Here is a 15,327-nt window from a genome sequence, read left to right on the forward strand (position 1 = left end):
CAACTGCGATACGTGAAAGACGTTGTGCACGTTTCCAAGACTTGGCGGTAGCGCCAATCGATAGGCTACGGGTCCTATTCCTTCTAGAATTTCGTAAGGCCCGATAAAACGTGGTTTCAATTTTCCTTTAACACCAAAACGTGTTATCCCTTTCGACGGGGACACTTTGAGAAAAACCTTATCACCGGCTTGAAATTGTAAGTCGGTTCGTCGGACGTCAGCGTATGACTTTTGTCTGTCCTGGGCTTCCTTTATTCTCACACGAATTTGTCGAACGACTTCAACCATCTCTTCGACTGCATCGGGTCCTAGCACCCGTCGCTCACCAACTTCATCCCAATAGAGCGGCGATCTACATTTTCTTCCGTATAAGGCTTCATATGGCGCCATGTTGATTGTTGCTTGGAAGCTGTTATTGTAAGCAAATTCAATTAGTGGTAGTACGGTCTCCCAACTTCCACCGCGGTCGAGTATCACAGCTTTCAACATATCCTTGAGGGAAATGCCGCGATATCTCTCTTCATGCCATTCCACCAAAAGGACTTTTTCAAGTCTTGGTACATCTTCGTGCTTCCAGGGTGGGCAGTGTATGGAGTTTCATGAGCTTCGCTCATGATCTCGTTCTTAAGTTCCTCGTTGTTTGGCACGCACAACCTTCCTTCAAAGATGAGGGCGTTGTCGGACTCCTCACTAAATTTTCCGGATTCACCGGTTCTCACTTCAATTCGGATTTCCTCTAGTTCCGCATCCATCCGTTGCGCTGCAACGATTCTCATTTTCAGATCTGGTTTAACCACTAAAGTGGCAATTCGCTCTTCCACTGTTTCGGGTGCTCTTATCACTTCTAATCGCATTTTGCTAAATTCTCTTATCAAGCTCTCCTCTTCCGTCAGAAGAGTAGCTATTTGCGAATGATCTCTGCGGCTCAAAGCATCTGCCACTACATTTGCTTTGTCGGGGTGGTAGTTAATGCCACAATCGTAGTCCTTCACTAGTTCGAGCCATCTTCGTTGTCGCATATTCAAGTCTCTCTGCTCGAAGAAATACTTTAAGTTCTTGTGGTCCGTAAAGATTTCACATCTAACTCCGTAGAGATGATGCCTCCAAATCTTTAGGGCATGTACCACTGCTGCTAACTCCAAATCGTGCGTTGGGTAATTCAACTCGTGTGGTCTTAATTGTCGTGACGCGTAGGCGATCACTTTATTATTTTGCATCAATACGCATCCTAATCCAACCTTCGAAGCATCGGTGTAGACTACGTAGTTCGCTCCAGACTCGGGCACGGCTAACACTGGCGCGGTGGTCAATTTCTCCTTCAAGAGTTGAAAACTCGCTTCACACTCTGGGGTCCAATTCACCTTGACTCCCTTCTTAAGTTGTTGCGTCATTGGTCTCGCTATCTTGGAGAATCCTTCAATGAATCTTCGGTAGTATCCTGCCAATCCTAGGAAACTCCGAATTTCGTTTGGTGTTGAAGGCGACTTCCATCGTTGTACCGCCTCAACCTTGGCGGGGTCCACTCGGATTCCTTCTGCCGACACAATATGTCCTAGAAAATTCACTTCCTTCAGCCAGAATTCACACTTGCCTGAATTTGGCGTATAACTTCTCGGTCCTCAACGTCTCCAACGTGATTCGTAGGTGCTCCTCATGCTCTTTCTCGTTCTTTGAGTAGACTAGCACGTCATCTATAAAGACTAAAACGAATTTATCCAAGTACGGATGGAATATTCGATTCATCAAATCCATGAATACCGCTGGGGCATTCGTCAATCCAAACGGCATCACCACAAACTCGTAGTGGCCATATCTTGTGCGAAACGCAGTCTTGGGTATATCCTCCCTTCGAACTCGTAGCTGGTGATATCCGGACCTCAAGTCCATTTTTGAAAAGACTCCTGCTCCTCGAAGTTGATCAAACAAGTCATCTATCCTTGGCAGTGGATACTTGTTCTTAAGAGTCAACTTGTTTAGCTCCCTATAATCGATGCACATCCTCATTGATCCGTCCTTCTTTTTTACGAAAAGTACTGGTGCGCCCCACGGCGAAACACTAGGTCTAATGAAACCTAAGTCCATGAGTTCTTGGAGTTGTATCTTTAGTTCCTCCAACTCTTTTGGCGTCATTCGGTATGGTGCCTTTGATACGGGTGCGGCTCCCGGTTCAAGGTCAATTGTGAACTCCAATTGTCGATCTGGCGGTGGTCCAGGTAACACTTCTGGAAAAACGTCGGGAAATTCTTGCACGACAGCAACATCTTCCATCTTCTTCTCGTTCTTCTCCTCTCCATGGAGGTAGACAAGATAGGCAGTTCGCCCCTTTTTCATCATTGCGGTCGCTTGAAGCGCGGATATGATGGCGGTTCGCCGATTCATCGAGATTCCATGGTATATGGTGGGTTCGCTTCCCGGAGTTTGTAGAGATATCTGCCTCTCCTTACAACGAATCGTCGCAAAGTTCGTTGTCAGCCAGTCCATTCCCAAGATTATATCGATATCCTCCATTTTTATGACTCGCAAGTCATGAGCAACTATCTTAATTTCTCCCATAACAATTTCTACGTTCGAGCACGTTCTAGATATTTCTATCATTCCTCCTACTGGTGAGGACACCATCATTCTACGTTCAGATTCACTAGTAGGCAAGCTCAAAGTGCGCACACATAATTCAGATATAAACGAGTGCGATGCGCCCGTATCAAACAACACAACAACAGGGGTGTTGAGAATTTCGCCCATACCTGTCAAATTTCCTTTCCCACGATCCTCTTGTTCCTTCTTCGGCTTCTTCTGTTCCAGCGCGAACGCTCTAGCTTGGGGAGGAAGTCTGGGGCGGTGAGGTTGTTGTTGCCGCGATGATGAGTCGCGATTTCCTCCCGATTCATTTGGCGGTGTCCTTGCCGGTTGACGGGATCCCTGATCGTTCCGTCTCGATCCCGATCCTATCTTGTTACTTGGACACTCCCTAGAGAAGTGACCGTTTCCTCCACAAGTGTAGCACTTGATCACGTTCTGATATCGACATTCTCCGAAATGGTACTTAGAGCACACATTGCACTGTGGTGCCCTCGGTCGGTAGTCTCCTCTCTGGCTAGACGTACGCTGCCCTCCTTCGTACTGGGATCGATGCTGGCTCGACTGGTGCCGTTTTCCATCGTGCGAAGCTCTAGGCTCATCCCACTTCCGTTTCTCTCTGGAGTAGTGCGGTGGAGGTAAAGACGAGGTAGTGTTCTCCTTAGCTTTCTCCTTAGGCATTGCTGCCTCAATATCTAGCGCAAGTGCTAATGCTTCGGTGTAGGGGAGTCTCCCTCGGCTGGCCAACGACATTCTTATCTCGGGTTTCAGTCCCTCATGGAACTTGTCGGACAGCTTCTCATCGGTGTCGACTTGATCGGGGGCATACCGGGTCATGCTGTTGAGCGCTCGATCGTACTCGGTCACCGTCATGCGTCCTTGTGTCAGATTGTGGAACTCCGATGCCTTTGCTTTTCGATAGCTTTTCGGCACATACTTGTTGTATATTTCCGTCTTGAAACCTTCCCACGTCATCGCCTCTACTTGGTCTCGTGGCATAGTCTTCGTTCTAGTATCCCACCAAAAATCGGCTGCCTCAGTCAGCTGATGGGTCACACAACTCATGCGTTCTCTATCGTTGCATCTCAATATCGCGAAGATGCGCTCTATTGCCCGGATCCAAGATTCAGCCTTGGCCGGTTCTCCCAATCCATCAAACACGGGTGGCTTTTGCTCCAAGAATAGTTTCACGATTTCTCGATCGACCGGAGGCGGCGGAGGCGGAGGAGGTGGAGGATGCGGAATGGGTTGTGACACGCTGTCCTCTTCCTCGGGTTGAGGAGTTTGTTCTCGATGGCGTCTTGGTGGCATTCTGATTTATCAACACAAAATATTCTCATGATTCTAACAATAGTCACGTGGTATAGTTGAATAACAAGGTTCATGGGTCAATTGTTTTAGAGTATATGGCCAAGCACAAGATATCAAAAGTTCGTCACGTAGACGGATTGCAAAGAGTAGTGTCAATCAACATTGTTACCAACAATCGGCTGCGTCAAGGTTATCAAAAGATCAATGTTTCCATATCATCAAGGCAATTGCACTTAAGAAGTAGTCGTACAATTTAAGTGGCGATTACAGGGCGCCATAAGGTATTCAAAAATGGTGGTGCGACAAGAGGCATGATGTGATGGCATGATAACATATCAATTGAGAAAAACCAAAAGAGTAGCAAAACTAATGAAGGGGGTAGAAAATCAAGCAAATCAATCCAAAAACATGGGGGAAGCAAAACAAATATTCCACGACTATCACTCCTAGTCGATATCGTTCATATCCTCCTCGGGGTCATCGTCCTCATCCATTTCCAAAGCAGGTCCTTCCTCGTCCGGTCCCTCATTCTCGCCATATTCACCAACATCCGGGGGCGGCGGAGTTATCGCACGCATGTCCTCCACGTTTCCATGGATAATCAAAGGGTTAGCCGCATTAGCCTTAAGTCTTGGCCTATTAGGGACACGATCAACATGCGGCTCCTTGTCGCGACGATACCTCCATCGGCGAGCCTGTCCCGGCGGATACTTGTGCGGTGGGGGACTAAGCGGCGGTCCATCCCTCGCAGCTGCCATGGCTGGGAGTAGCACTCCTATCAAGCCGATTATATCGCCTCGAGGCTTGTACTCTGGCGGACTGAACCATGTATATGGCAATGCAGCTTGGGCAGTCCATTCGCTCCAAGGACTCGGCAGAGTGTGGATCAATCTCGAGATCCCCGCGTGATGGGTAACTCCTCCATACGCGTATGCATCCATCCAGCGATCGTAGAATTCAGTGACGTAGGTTAGGAGAAAGGACTTTCCATCCCACTCAAACTCTTGGTAGGTTTCGACAGGGAAAACCTTGTTTTTCGCGTAACGATCGCGCATCGGTGCGTAATAATGATTAGGCATCTACAAAAGAAATCTCAGCATCAGAACAAGGATCGAAGAAAATATCAATAGTGTATAAGATTTCAACTGATGCTGAGAGTACGATGGATATATATATATATATATATGTGTATGCGTCGAACGACGGAGGTGTGAAGGTAATATCATATCAAGAAATAACGGAATTTCCTTTCCGTGCCAAAAGGTGTGTATATATATATATTTTCGCGTTTCAACGCTTCGCAATTCGTTCTCATAAGTCGCTCGCCTCGTATTCGGCGTTTGATGCCTCCAAGTTCGATATTATCACAAAATTTTCATTCACGGCACGACTTACAACTATGTATAGCAGCATGCTCAAGTTCATTCTCATAGATGTCGTTCATCACATATCACACAAATCACAAATCATATAGAATTTCATTTATTCGATTCGTAGCGATCTTAGTCGCAAATCACTTGCATAACAACATTCATCTTTTATTTTGCATAATCATAATCCGCAATTTCAATTGCATGCATAATCATCATTTTATATTCCAACACAATTTCCAAATATCACAACAACTCCCATTCGCTTCAACTTCCAATATTTCATAATTCAAATCAATATTCAAGAGATACTTGTTACCTCATTCATCGTGGTTGAGCGGAGACGAGTTGCGGTGTTGAGCCTTCGACTATTATCAATTAGTCAATTTACACAAATTTCAGATTTTTAATTCAACAAGACTCTTGGGTCCAGAGCGGAAAGAACTGAGGCTCTGATACCAACTGTAACGACCCGCCCATCTAGGGTATAATAAATGCGGCGATCGTTAACTAGGCGGACTTAAATGCATCAAAGATCATAGGCTAGGGTTCCATTTAAAAAGGGATTTAACCAAAGCATTTAATGAACAATTAAGTAGGAGAGAAATAATGCCTTAGCAATGAAATCCAACAAAAGGCTATCACCAAATATGCTCAAAAATAGCAAAAGTTCCAAAGTAATCTCATCTGTTTTGTATCTAACATATTCCCACGAAATAAAAGAGTTTAACCCAACCAAAAGATCACAAGTTTCATAATATAGCGGAAGCGACCAAGAAAGAAGTGAAGCTATGTATGGAGACACAACGACACTTAGAGTTCCAACAGATCATGATATTATTTCCTACTCAACACCGCCGCCCGCTCGTCACCGCTCAACCTGCACATAGGGAAAACACATGCAGGGCTGAGTACTTATAATCATACTCAGTGGACTCATTGCCGAAAACAGTTTTATCACAAATATAGTTATCATCATGCCATTCTCAAGTGTCCATCGGAGTTTTAACTTTAGAAAGACCCGAGGCACCAAAATATTTTCTTTATCAAATATCACGGTCGCGCAACCATTTTTCACATCGACGTTTACCATATCCTCATTCTACATGACAAGGAATGCGGCCGCAATCCAGGTCACTAGACCGGCCAACCCGTACGCTGACACTCGGTCTAACATTGGTGTACACTAACCCAAGTAGAGTTTGCGGCTCTACAAGGATCCGAATTCGATTAAATCAATAGTGGCATAGCCACGAGGGATAGGCACGACAAAACAAATCAAGGCATGATAACACATATCTCATTCTCATCAATATCCGTTTAGGACAATGTCCTTATTTTAAAAGAAAGCCCACCTCGTCGGCTTAGCTCGAAAGTATTCTCTTCTCCTCGTTTATCACGCTGAGAGCGCGAAGTATCACCTTTAAATTAGGCGTATCACAAATCAGTTTCAATCATTGATTTCAAAATCATGCATGTTCCCATGTTTCCCTTTTTCCCATCGATAAATCTTTAATATCATCATCCAAAATCAAGATATGATTAGCATATCATTTTTATTCAAATAACAACTCCAATTTCACCATTAAATCGTGTCACGCATGAGTGCTCTACACACACAACACACGCACACGATCACAACACATGTGCACGCCTCCCGAGGCATGCACGCACACGCATACACGGCCACACACACACGGCCACACACACACACACACATCCATGCATCCCAAAGTTCATCAATTTATTTCCCCTTCACTCAATCTAAATGCATGTGGACTCAAGAACACCGATTAATCGGTAGAAGAAGAGGAGATCAAAAATTAAAGTACCTTTTCCAAAAGAATAATCGGTAGCAACAAGTTATAGCCTTGATTCTTCAATAAAATCTTGAATAACCGCTTCAATTCTTCTCCAAATGATGAAGAATTAATGGAGAAAGTAGAATAAATTTTGGAGAGAGTGGGGGAGAAGTGGGGAACGGTTTTCAAGAGTGGGGCGATTTTTTTGTAGCTAGGGTTTTGATTTTCTCTCCTCTTATTTATAGAGGTTAAGATATACTCCAATAATTAAATAAATCAAGATTTGGAGAAGATTTGAGAGGAGTAATGGCGTTGAAACCGTTGAGCAATAGGAGGATTTTCGAAATCTGTAGGCTATTTAATTAGCCTATAATTAAATTTAAATATATCACGGAGCAAGAATAAATAATTAAATCTCCCCAATTTAAAAGGAAAAGTGGCGTGTATTTCCAATCTTCAAAAGGAATTTAGTATTAATCCTAATTAAATTAGGATATAGTAAGATCTCCTTAGATTTGGCAAGATATGCTAGGGTATTTGAATTTAATTATGGAAGAGAATAAACAAGGGATCAAATAATATAATAATAAAATCCCTTCTCCCATAATATAAGAGATTTTCGAAAATCTCCTTAAATAAAATCATAGGGGCCGAAAATTTATGTAATAAATTAGGAATATTCGGACTTTGGATTTAATTCGGATAATTATCCCAAGCAATAATTAAATCCAAGAAAAAAAATAGGATTTCCTTCTCCAATAATAGTGATGGTCGAAAATTCCACATAACAATAATGCTCCTATTTAATTCTCACTCATCCCTTAGGAAAATAATTCGCCACCAATATTATTTCTTCCCACATCAAATATTCATATATTCGAATTTCACCTCCATTCCCATTTTCCAACGAATTTTGACCATTCCACGGCCACGTCACATTTTTCCCATCTTAGACTATTCAATAGCCACGTCAACATTTCAACAAGTTGACTATTCAACTAAATCTCAATTCTCATACGCAATTAGGTCACAAAGACACCATGTAATTAATCACTCATCAATTAATCCACATATCATAGCATTTAAGGCATTTAATGCAAAAATTTTATAACCCGAAAATTAGGGTTTGAAAAAGTGGGGCGTTACATTCCACCACCCTTAAAAGAAATTTCGTCCCGAAATTTGGTACCTCATAGGAAAAGTTCCGGGTACAGTTCCATCATCTTGTCTTCAAGCTCCCACGTGGCTTCTTCATATTCGTGGTTCCTCCATAGTACTTTTACACTAGCAATGGATTTATTTCTCAAATTCTGAACCTTTCGGTCCAAGATCATTTGGGGTCTCTCTTCATAGCTCAAGTCGGAATCAAAGATAAAACAATTTTAAAGAAAAGACCTCAACATCCTCCACGTTCATCGCTGCTCAATCTGCACATTAAGAAAAACAATATGAAGGACTGAGTACTTGATGCACTCAGTGGACACATGCCAAATTCAGTTTGTCAAGCCATAACGAGTGATCTTGGGGTTTTAACTAAAAGGAACCAAGCCATAAAAGGAACCAAGCCATAAAAGGAATTCAGTTTGTCAAGCCATAAAAGTCAGTTGCGCAACCATTTTCCATCCACATCCACCATCACCATATCTGAACATACATGACAAGGAACGTGGCCACGAACCAAGTCATTAGACCGGCCAACTCCAAAGAGATAACACAATCTACGGGGTGTACACTAGTCCGAGCAGGGTTTGCGGCCCTACTGGGACCCAAATTCGATTAAACATACATGGCAAAGCCACTTCAGATAGGTTCATTCAAATATAAAACATGGCAAGACAAACCTTTTCCACCTCCTTTCACGTAAAAAGTATTTAGGACATACTCCCTCCGTCCACCATTAGGAGTCTCATTTATGGACGGCACGGGTTTTAAGAAATGTTAAGAAAAGTGAGTGGAAAAAAGTTAGTGGAATAAGGGTCTCACTCATATATATTAGTTTTAAATAAAATGTGAGTGGAATGGGTTAGTGGAAGGTGAGACCTTATTACCATTTATGGTAAAAGTGAACCGGGACTCCTATTCGCGGACGGAGGGAGTTGTCCTTATTTAAGAAAGCCCACCTCAAATGCTTAACTCCTCAAATCACTTTCTGCTCCCACCGCAAACAACGTGCAAAAGTTTACCATTTTTCAAAATAACATGACATGCAAAATTAGACTTTGCAAAATAAATAAATTTAACAATGCATTCATCCTAATCCCAAACATATGCTAAATTTATTCTCCAGTCATTTCATAGAAACTATATACACATAAATAAAGCCCTCGTATTTTATGGCTCAAACATCACTTAAGTAATCTGCCAACAACAACAACTACTAATTTATCCTTTAATTAATAAAAGTATATACGTATATTCCCAAGTAGAGAAAAAAAATTAATCACCATAACACTTATTCTAACCCAACACTGTTCCAACAAATCAGTCCATCAACAAACCTAAAAGTAACAACTAATTAAAGACAAATAATAGGATACATGTACTCCCAGTCCAACACAGAACGAAAACTGAACAACAACTAAAATAATTGTACATAAATACTCCCAGGCTCCCAGCCACCACGCATATACTCCTTTGACAAAACATGTACACATACTCTCCCCAACTTCACTTTTAATCAAACACTAAAAATTAAAGAAATAAACAAATATCTATTACTCCTATTCCCTACTCTTCCTACACGTACACAGCCATTCCACTAAACAAATCAACACATTTTAATAAAGGGGATGTGATGAAAAGAAATTTATAATCTTCTACAATTCACGAACAAATAAATATCCCAAACAGCACCCTTTTTCCCTTTTTTTCCAAATCTTAAACCCTTTATTAATTAAGTTCTAATTAAGTTTTCAAGCAAAAAGGTTTAAGGGAAAAACAGGAGGGCAGCTTCTAACAATAATAAATACCGAAGCTTTATCAAGAGCTATCAAGACACAGTATCAAGAAAATTCAGCAAATTTGATTCCGTGAACTGACACTATATCATGGAACGAAGAAAACCTGCTAGCAAACAAGAGGAATTGAGGGAATTAATCAAATGTGTATCATAATTTGTATGTGATAAAATGATATAAATAATTTTTTTTATTGTTATAGAGTATTAGAAATGAGCAAATTGGAAAAGAGATAATTTGGATGTTTTATTTTTTGTCAAAAGGGAAATAACTCGACTTAATGGGAATAATTCAAAAAGTAATATACGACTCAATTTAGTTGGGACGTTGAGAGTATAATTTTTCTACGTTGCCCTTATTTCTCCTCCACACATCATTTCAAAAAATATTAAATTATGTGATAAAATACAAATTTTGTGGATAGAGAAAATATATGATAAAATTATAGCGATATACTCCACCAATTACTGTAAAAGGTGTCATCAAAATTGTAATAAAATGACCCACCATAAAACACTATTGTGATAACTATTTATCTTTGATATGGCTTTTTCTTTACTACAAAAAGGTAACCTATCTTTTTATCAAAATTCCAAGGAGAATTTTGCACAATTTAGGTGGAAGTATATTAGTATTAGCCAAACTCAACGAGTTCATTTAGGCCCATTATATGAATATAAGTTACTGATCATAGCTTCGAAATTTGGAAGGATTGGGTCTTATTGTTGGAAGCCCAAATTTTGATAATTAAATCTTCTTTGGGCTTGGGCCATTTAGGACTCTAGTATTCCTCATAGTAATGGTGACCAGGATTTTTTTTTGTAGAATATAAAAATAAATAATTAATTTCATGGAAATCCATATGGGTTATTTTGGTGTGCATTAAATAAATCCTTGCTCGTACCAATTTCATGCAAAGTGCAAACCATATAAATGGTTTCGTTTACATTCTGAAGAAAGAAGTCTATAATTATATAGCGTTGATGTAATGAAGTCTAAAACATATGTGATGATTTATCTTCTCTATAATGCTATAGGATCGAACAATATGTGCTCTCAAGGATGAAATTTCTCCTTTGGAAAAGCCTATAGTTTGAAATTTTAGTCACAAACCGTTAATTAATGTGATGTGACTAATTTTCGACAATTCAAATCAATCATGAGAAACGGTGATATTTCATGTGGGTGTACTCATACTTAAATCGAAGTCATGGAATATGAATTAAAATGTTAATATGTGTCTTATATATTGATCCATTGAATTGAAATAAGTTTTTATTCGGTTGTGTACAACTTATATGAGTTTTATTTATGTGTCCAACTTTCATATGAACCAATACTCAACTTACATACTCATCAGTCATCACCCCCCCCCCTTTTTTTTAACATATAACTCTCCATCTAAAATCATAATTTTATGATTGCTTGTGTACTAAATTAGACAGCGATTTAAATTGTTGGATTGTGATTATAAGTGCCCGTTCGGTTCCCAAGATAACTTTTATCTTCTCCATTCACATTTTCAACCAAATTTTAGCTAACAATTGTAGATTTGGGTCTGTTTCGGCCCATTTGAATGGACAGCGATTTAAATTGTTGGATTGTGATTATAAGTGCCCGTTCGGTTCCCAAGATAACTTTTATCTTCTCCATTCACATTTTCAACCAAATTTTAGCTAACAATTGTAGATTTGGGTCTGTTTCGGCCCATTTGAATGGACTCCTTTTCACCTAATCTCATGACTAACCATCTCACCTCACCCCCTCCTACTAACTTGTCCATCTCCCTCTCCTCATTATTCTCCTCTCCACCCTACTCTACAACTATACATAAGACTAATTTAATCCTAGCCAAGGTCTATTTTAATATATCTTACATTGCATCTCAAGACAATTTTGTTTCATGAACCGAACAGCCACTAAGTGTTTTAATTGTAGCAGTCCTCATGCTTTTGCAATATCTAATACTCAATGTTACTCATTATTAATTGTATACTACTTTGAGGTCTATACATCTTTTTGCGTGACTTAATATTTATGGCTTTTTTTCGATTTTGGTTTTGATTAAATATTGTTTAATGATAATTTCGTCAAAATAAAAAGACGACGAAAAACAATTAAATTTTCTTACCTGTTTACTTATGGCAGTTAACCTCTCTCTCTCTCTCTATTATACATCAACTTTCAATTTTAATTTATGCTATCTTATCCGCCAGATACTCGACCCTTTATCACCTTTTAATCAAAAGATAAGAAGTACTCCCTCCGTCCACGAATAAGAGTCCCGTTTTTTCATTTTGGTCCGTCCACGAATAAGAGTCCCGGTTCATAATTACCATAAATGGTAAAGAGACCCCACATTCCACTAACTCATTCAACTCACATATCATTTAAAACTAATATATACAAGTGGGACCCCTATTCCACTAACTTTCTTCCGCCCACTTTTCTTAACATTTCTTAAAACCCGCGCCATTTAAAAATGGGACTATTAATCGTGGACGGAGGGAGTAATTGAAAAATAGTACTCCCAATACATAGAAAAAATTGTTGATAAAGTAGAAGAAATAAACAAAAAAAATATAAGAAGAAAGATTTATGAAGTAGAAGAAATAAAAAAAAAATATAATGAGAAAGTTTCCATAAATCAATAAGGAATTGGCTATGAACAGATTATTTTAGCTTGAACAATATCGGATGTATCAAGCTAAACCAATAATGTTTTGGACTAAATAAACATAAAGGGTTAGCAAGCTTTTTATAAAGATATATTGTCAAACTAAAAATGGTATTTCAACATTGGAGTTCACAATTTTGCGATCCCCAATAAATTTTACTATCATAAATAGTTCTAGATACTATATCACATTTGAACTTATCTTTTTTCACACATTTTTGCCGTTTTTCAAATATTTGTGAGCCAGAGGTATTTTTTTTCCATTAACTATATCAACTAATATGTGTCATTTAGAAGATAATTGAACGATATTAATTAATTTATTAAATTTTTTTTTGTAATTATGATTTATGTCGATTTCCATTATCATTTTGTTTTTTATTATATATCAGATGAATTATTTAATATGATTTCAAATACTATTTAAACTACACATGTTAGTAAATATACTACTCCGTAAATAGACAATATGCTTCATGAGGTAAAAATTTGAAAAATGTCAAAACTGTCGTAAAATAAAACATGGTAAAAATGGTAAAAAAAAGTGAAATAAGACAAACTTTGTGGGACGGACGGAAATGAAAAAATGGGATAATTTTTGTTTGACGGAGGGATTAATAAAAATCATTGAGAATAGTGAAAATGTGAACTCTATTATCTAGCAACTATTTCTGTAATTTGGTCATAGTTAATTCGAATTTCCAATAAATTAAATATTTTAGGAAACGAAAGAAAACCTCAATCATCAACTGATATTTCAATCGAAACGTGTCGTAAACAAACTCTCATATATGCTATCCTACATCGAGTAATCTACCATTCTTTCTAGTAATCAATATAAATGTTAGCTTACTTTTAAAAAGTTTAAATCTTTGCCTTCCTCTAATAAATACAATAACGAACATCTATATCAAAAGACTAATTAAATAAACGCCGGGCCCCCACATTTGTACATATAAATATAGGTATTTATTAAAAGTTTAAATTATCTTAAAAACATTAACTGACTATAATGAAGTAGATAGGTAAAACTTTAATCAATATTGACTATCATCAAATTGAATCCCACAATCTTAGAATGAAATGTTTTAAAGATTATCCTCCATTGCCCATTGACTCGTGAAGCATTTTGTCTACTTAATAGGAAAACATTAGAAAATTAAAAACGTTGATATTAAGCTTTAATATAAGCAAAAATATCTTCTTTAGCAAGTAATCCAAATATATAAGAATATGGTTAGTTGGTTAAAATAATTAGGAAATGGCGGATAATAAAGGGGGAAATGCAATTTTGCTCACACCACACTTACGGCGATAAATAGGCTGTCCCACGCTGACATACTTGTATTGTACTTGGCTCAATTATTCCAAAATGGTTAATGTTTGTACCTAGTCTCAAAGTTTATGTTTATTGTGATACAATCATTAAATTTTGCAATTACTCCAACTAATCTTAATTTCTTACAATTTTTTAGTTGAGATTTTATTTTATTTGAATTTGGTACATTTGTTATTTTTTTTTTTTAAAGATATCTCCAATTTTGATGGTTTATACTTTGCACCAAATGTACACATATAACTATGTAAGAATATTTTTATTTATAATGTTCATTATTAATATACACATTTTAATGGTGATTATTAAACGTGTGATTGATATGTATATATACACGTGTTTTATTGTGTATTTTAAGAAATTATCGAACTAGTTTATTTATTTATCAATACAATCAGCAGAATAAATTTGATTCAATAAAGGTAATTATGTACAATGATAAAATCTCAATAAGAAATAGGCACAAGTCCATTTGCTATTTATCCAAACGACACTGCAGAGCTATTAAATAAGTATAGACAATAATAACCGTGAAAATAATTTAATGCACCTTTACCCAAATCATATCCGTAAGTGTACAACCATTCATAGTCAATGGAGTAGTTTTTTAATACATTTCGATTCATTTATAAAAATTAATCTCTTTGTAGTTTTAATAATCGAAGTAAAGGCCAAATGTGGTCCCTAACATATAATCATTTTATCAATTTGGTCCTTAACATTATGATTTTGATTATTTGGTCTCTCACAAATAAACTCGGACCCGAATCGATCCTCACTTAACAGAACCGTCAAAAAATAGACGGTGATTGCAATTTGACTATATTAAATTACTAATGGTAATTAATTATATCTAATTATAATTCTTAATTCCTATTAAATTACAAATTATTCATTTCATTTTGCAATTGATACTATATTTTTTCCAATTTTGCTAATAGGAAAAACATTATAATTAGGTATAATTAATTACCATTAGTAATTTAATATAGTCAAATTGCGGTCATCGTCTATTTTTTGTCGATTCTGTTAAGTGAGGACCGATTCGGGTCCGAGTTTATTTGTGAGGGACCAAATAATAAAAAAGATAATTTTAAAGACCAAATTGATAAAACGGTCATATATTAAGGACCACATTTGACCTTTTACTCTAATAGTCGACTTACCATTCACTTTTACTTTCTTTCTATTTCATTTATTAAATTTCAATAATTTTTTCTTTTTCATTTATCAATTCAAACTTGTGATCTACCTTGTTTTTAATATAAGATATTATCGAAATTTGTGTTAAATACGT

At 37.6% G+C, this 15,327-nt stretch overlaps 1 protein-coding gene across 1 annotated transcript; it reads right to left on the reverse strand.

Moving 5' to 3' along the window:
• Positions 1-482: 482 nt before the first annotated feature.
• Positions 483-3,888, reverse strand: LOC125189463. Its single transcript, XM_048086738.1, is given in 3 exon segments — positions 483-1,592; positions 1,594-1,853; positions 2,073-3,888. Coding segments are annotated over 3 exon segments (3,186 nt in total).
• Between the last annotated feature and the right edge of the window lie 11,439 nt (positions 3,889-15,327).

The sequence above is a fragment of the Salvia hispanica genome, chromosome 5 (assembly GCF_023119035.1).
Source record: "Salvia hispanica cultivar TCC Black 2014 chromosome 5, UniMelb_Shisp_WGS_1.0, whole genome shotgun sequence".
In the NCBI taxonomy this organism is placed as follows: Eukaryota; Viridiplantae; Streptophyta; class Magnoliopsida; order Lamiales; family Lamiaceae; genus Salvia; species Salvia hispanica.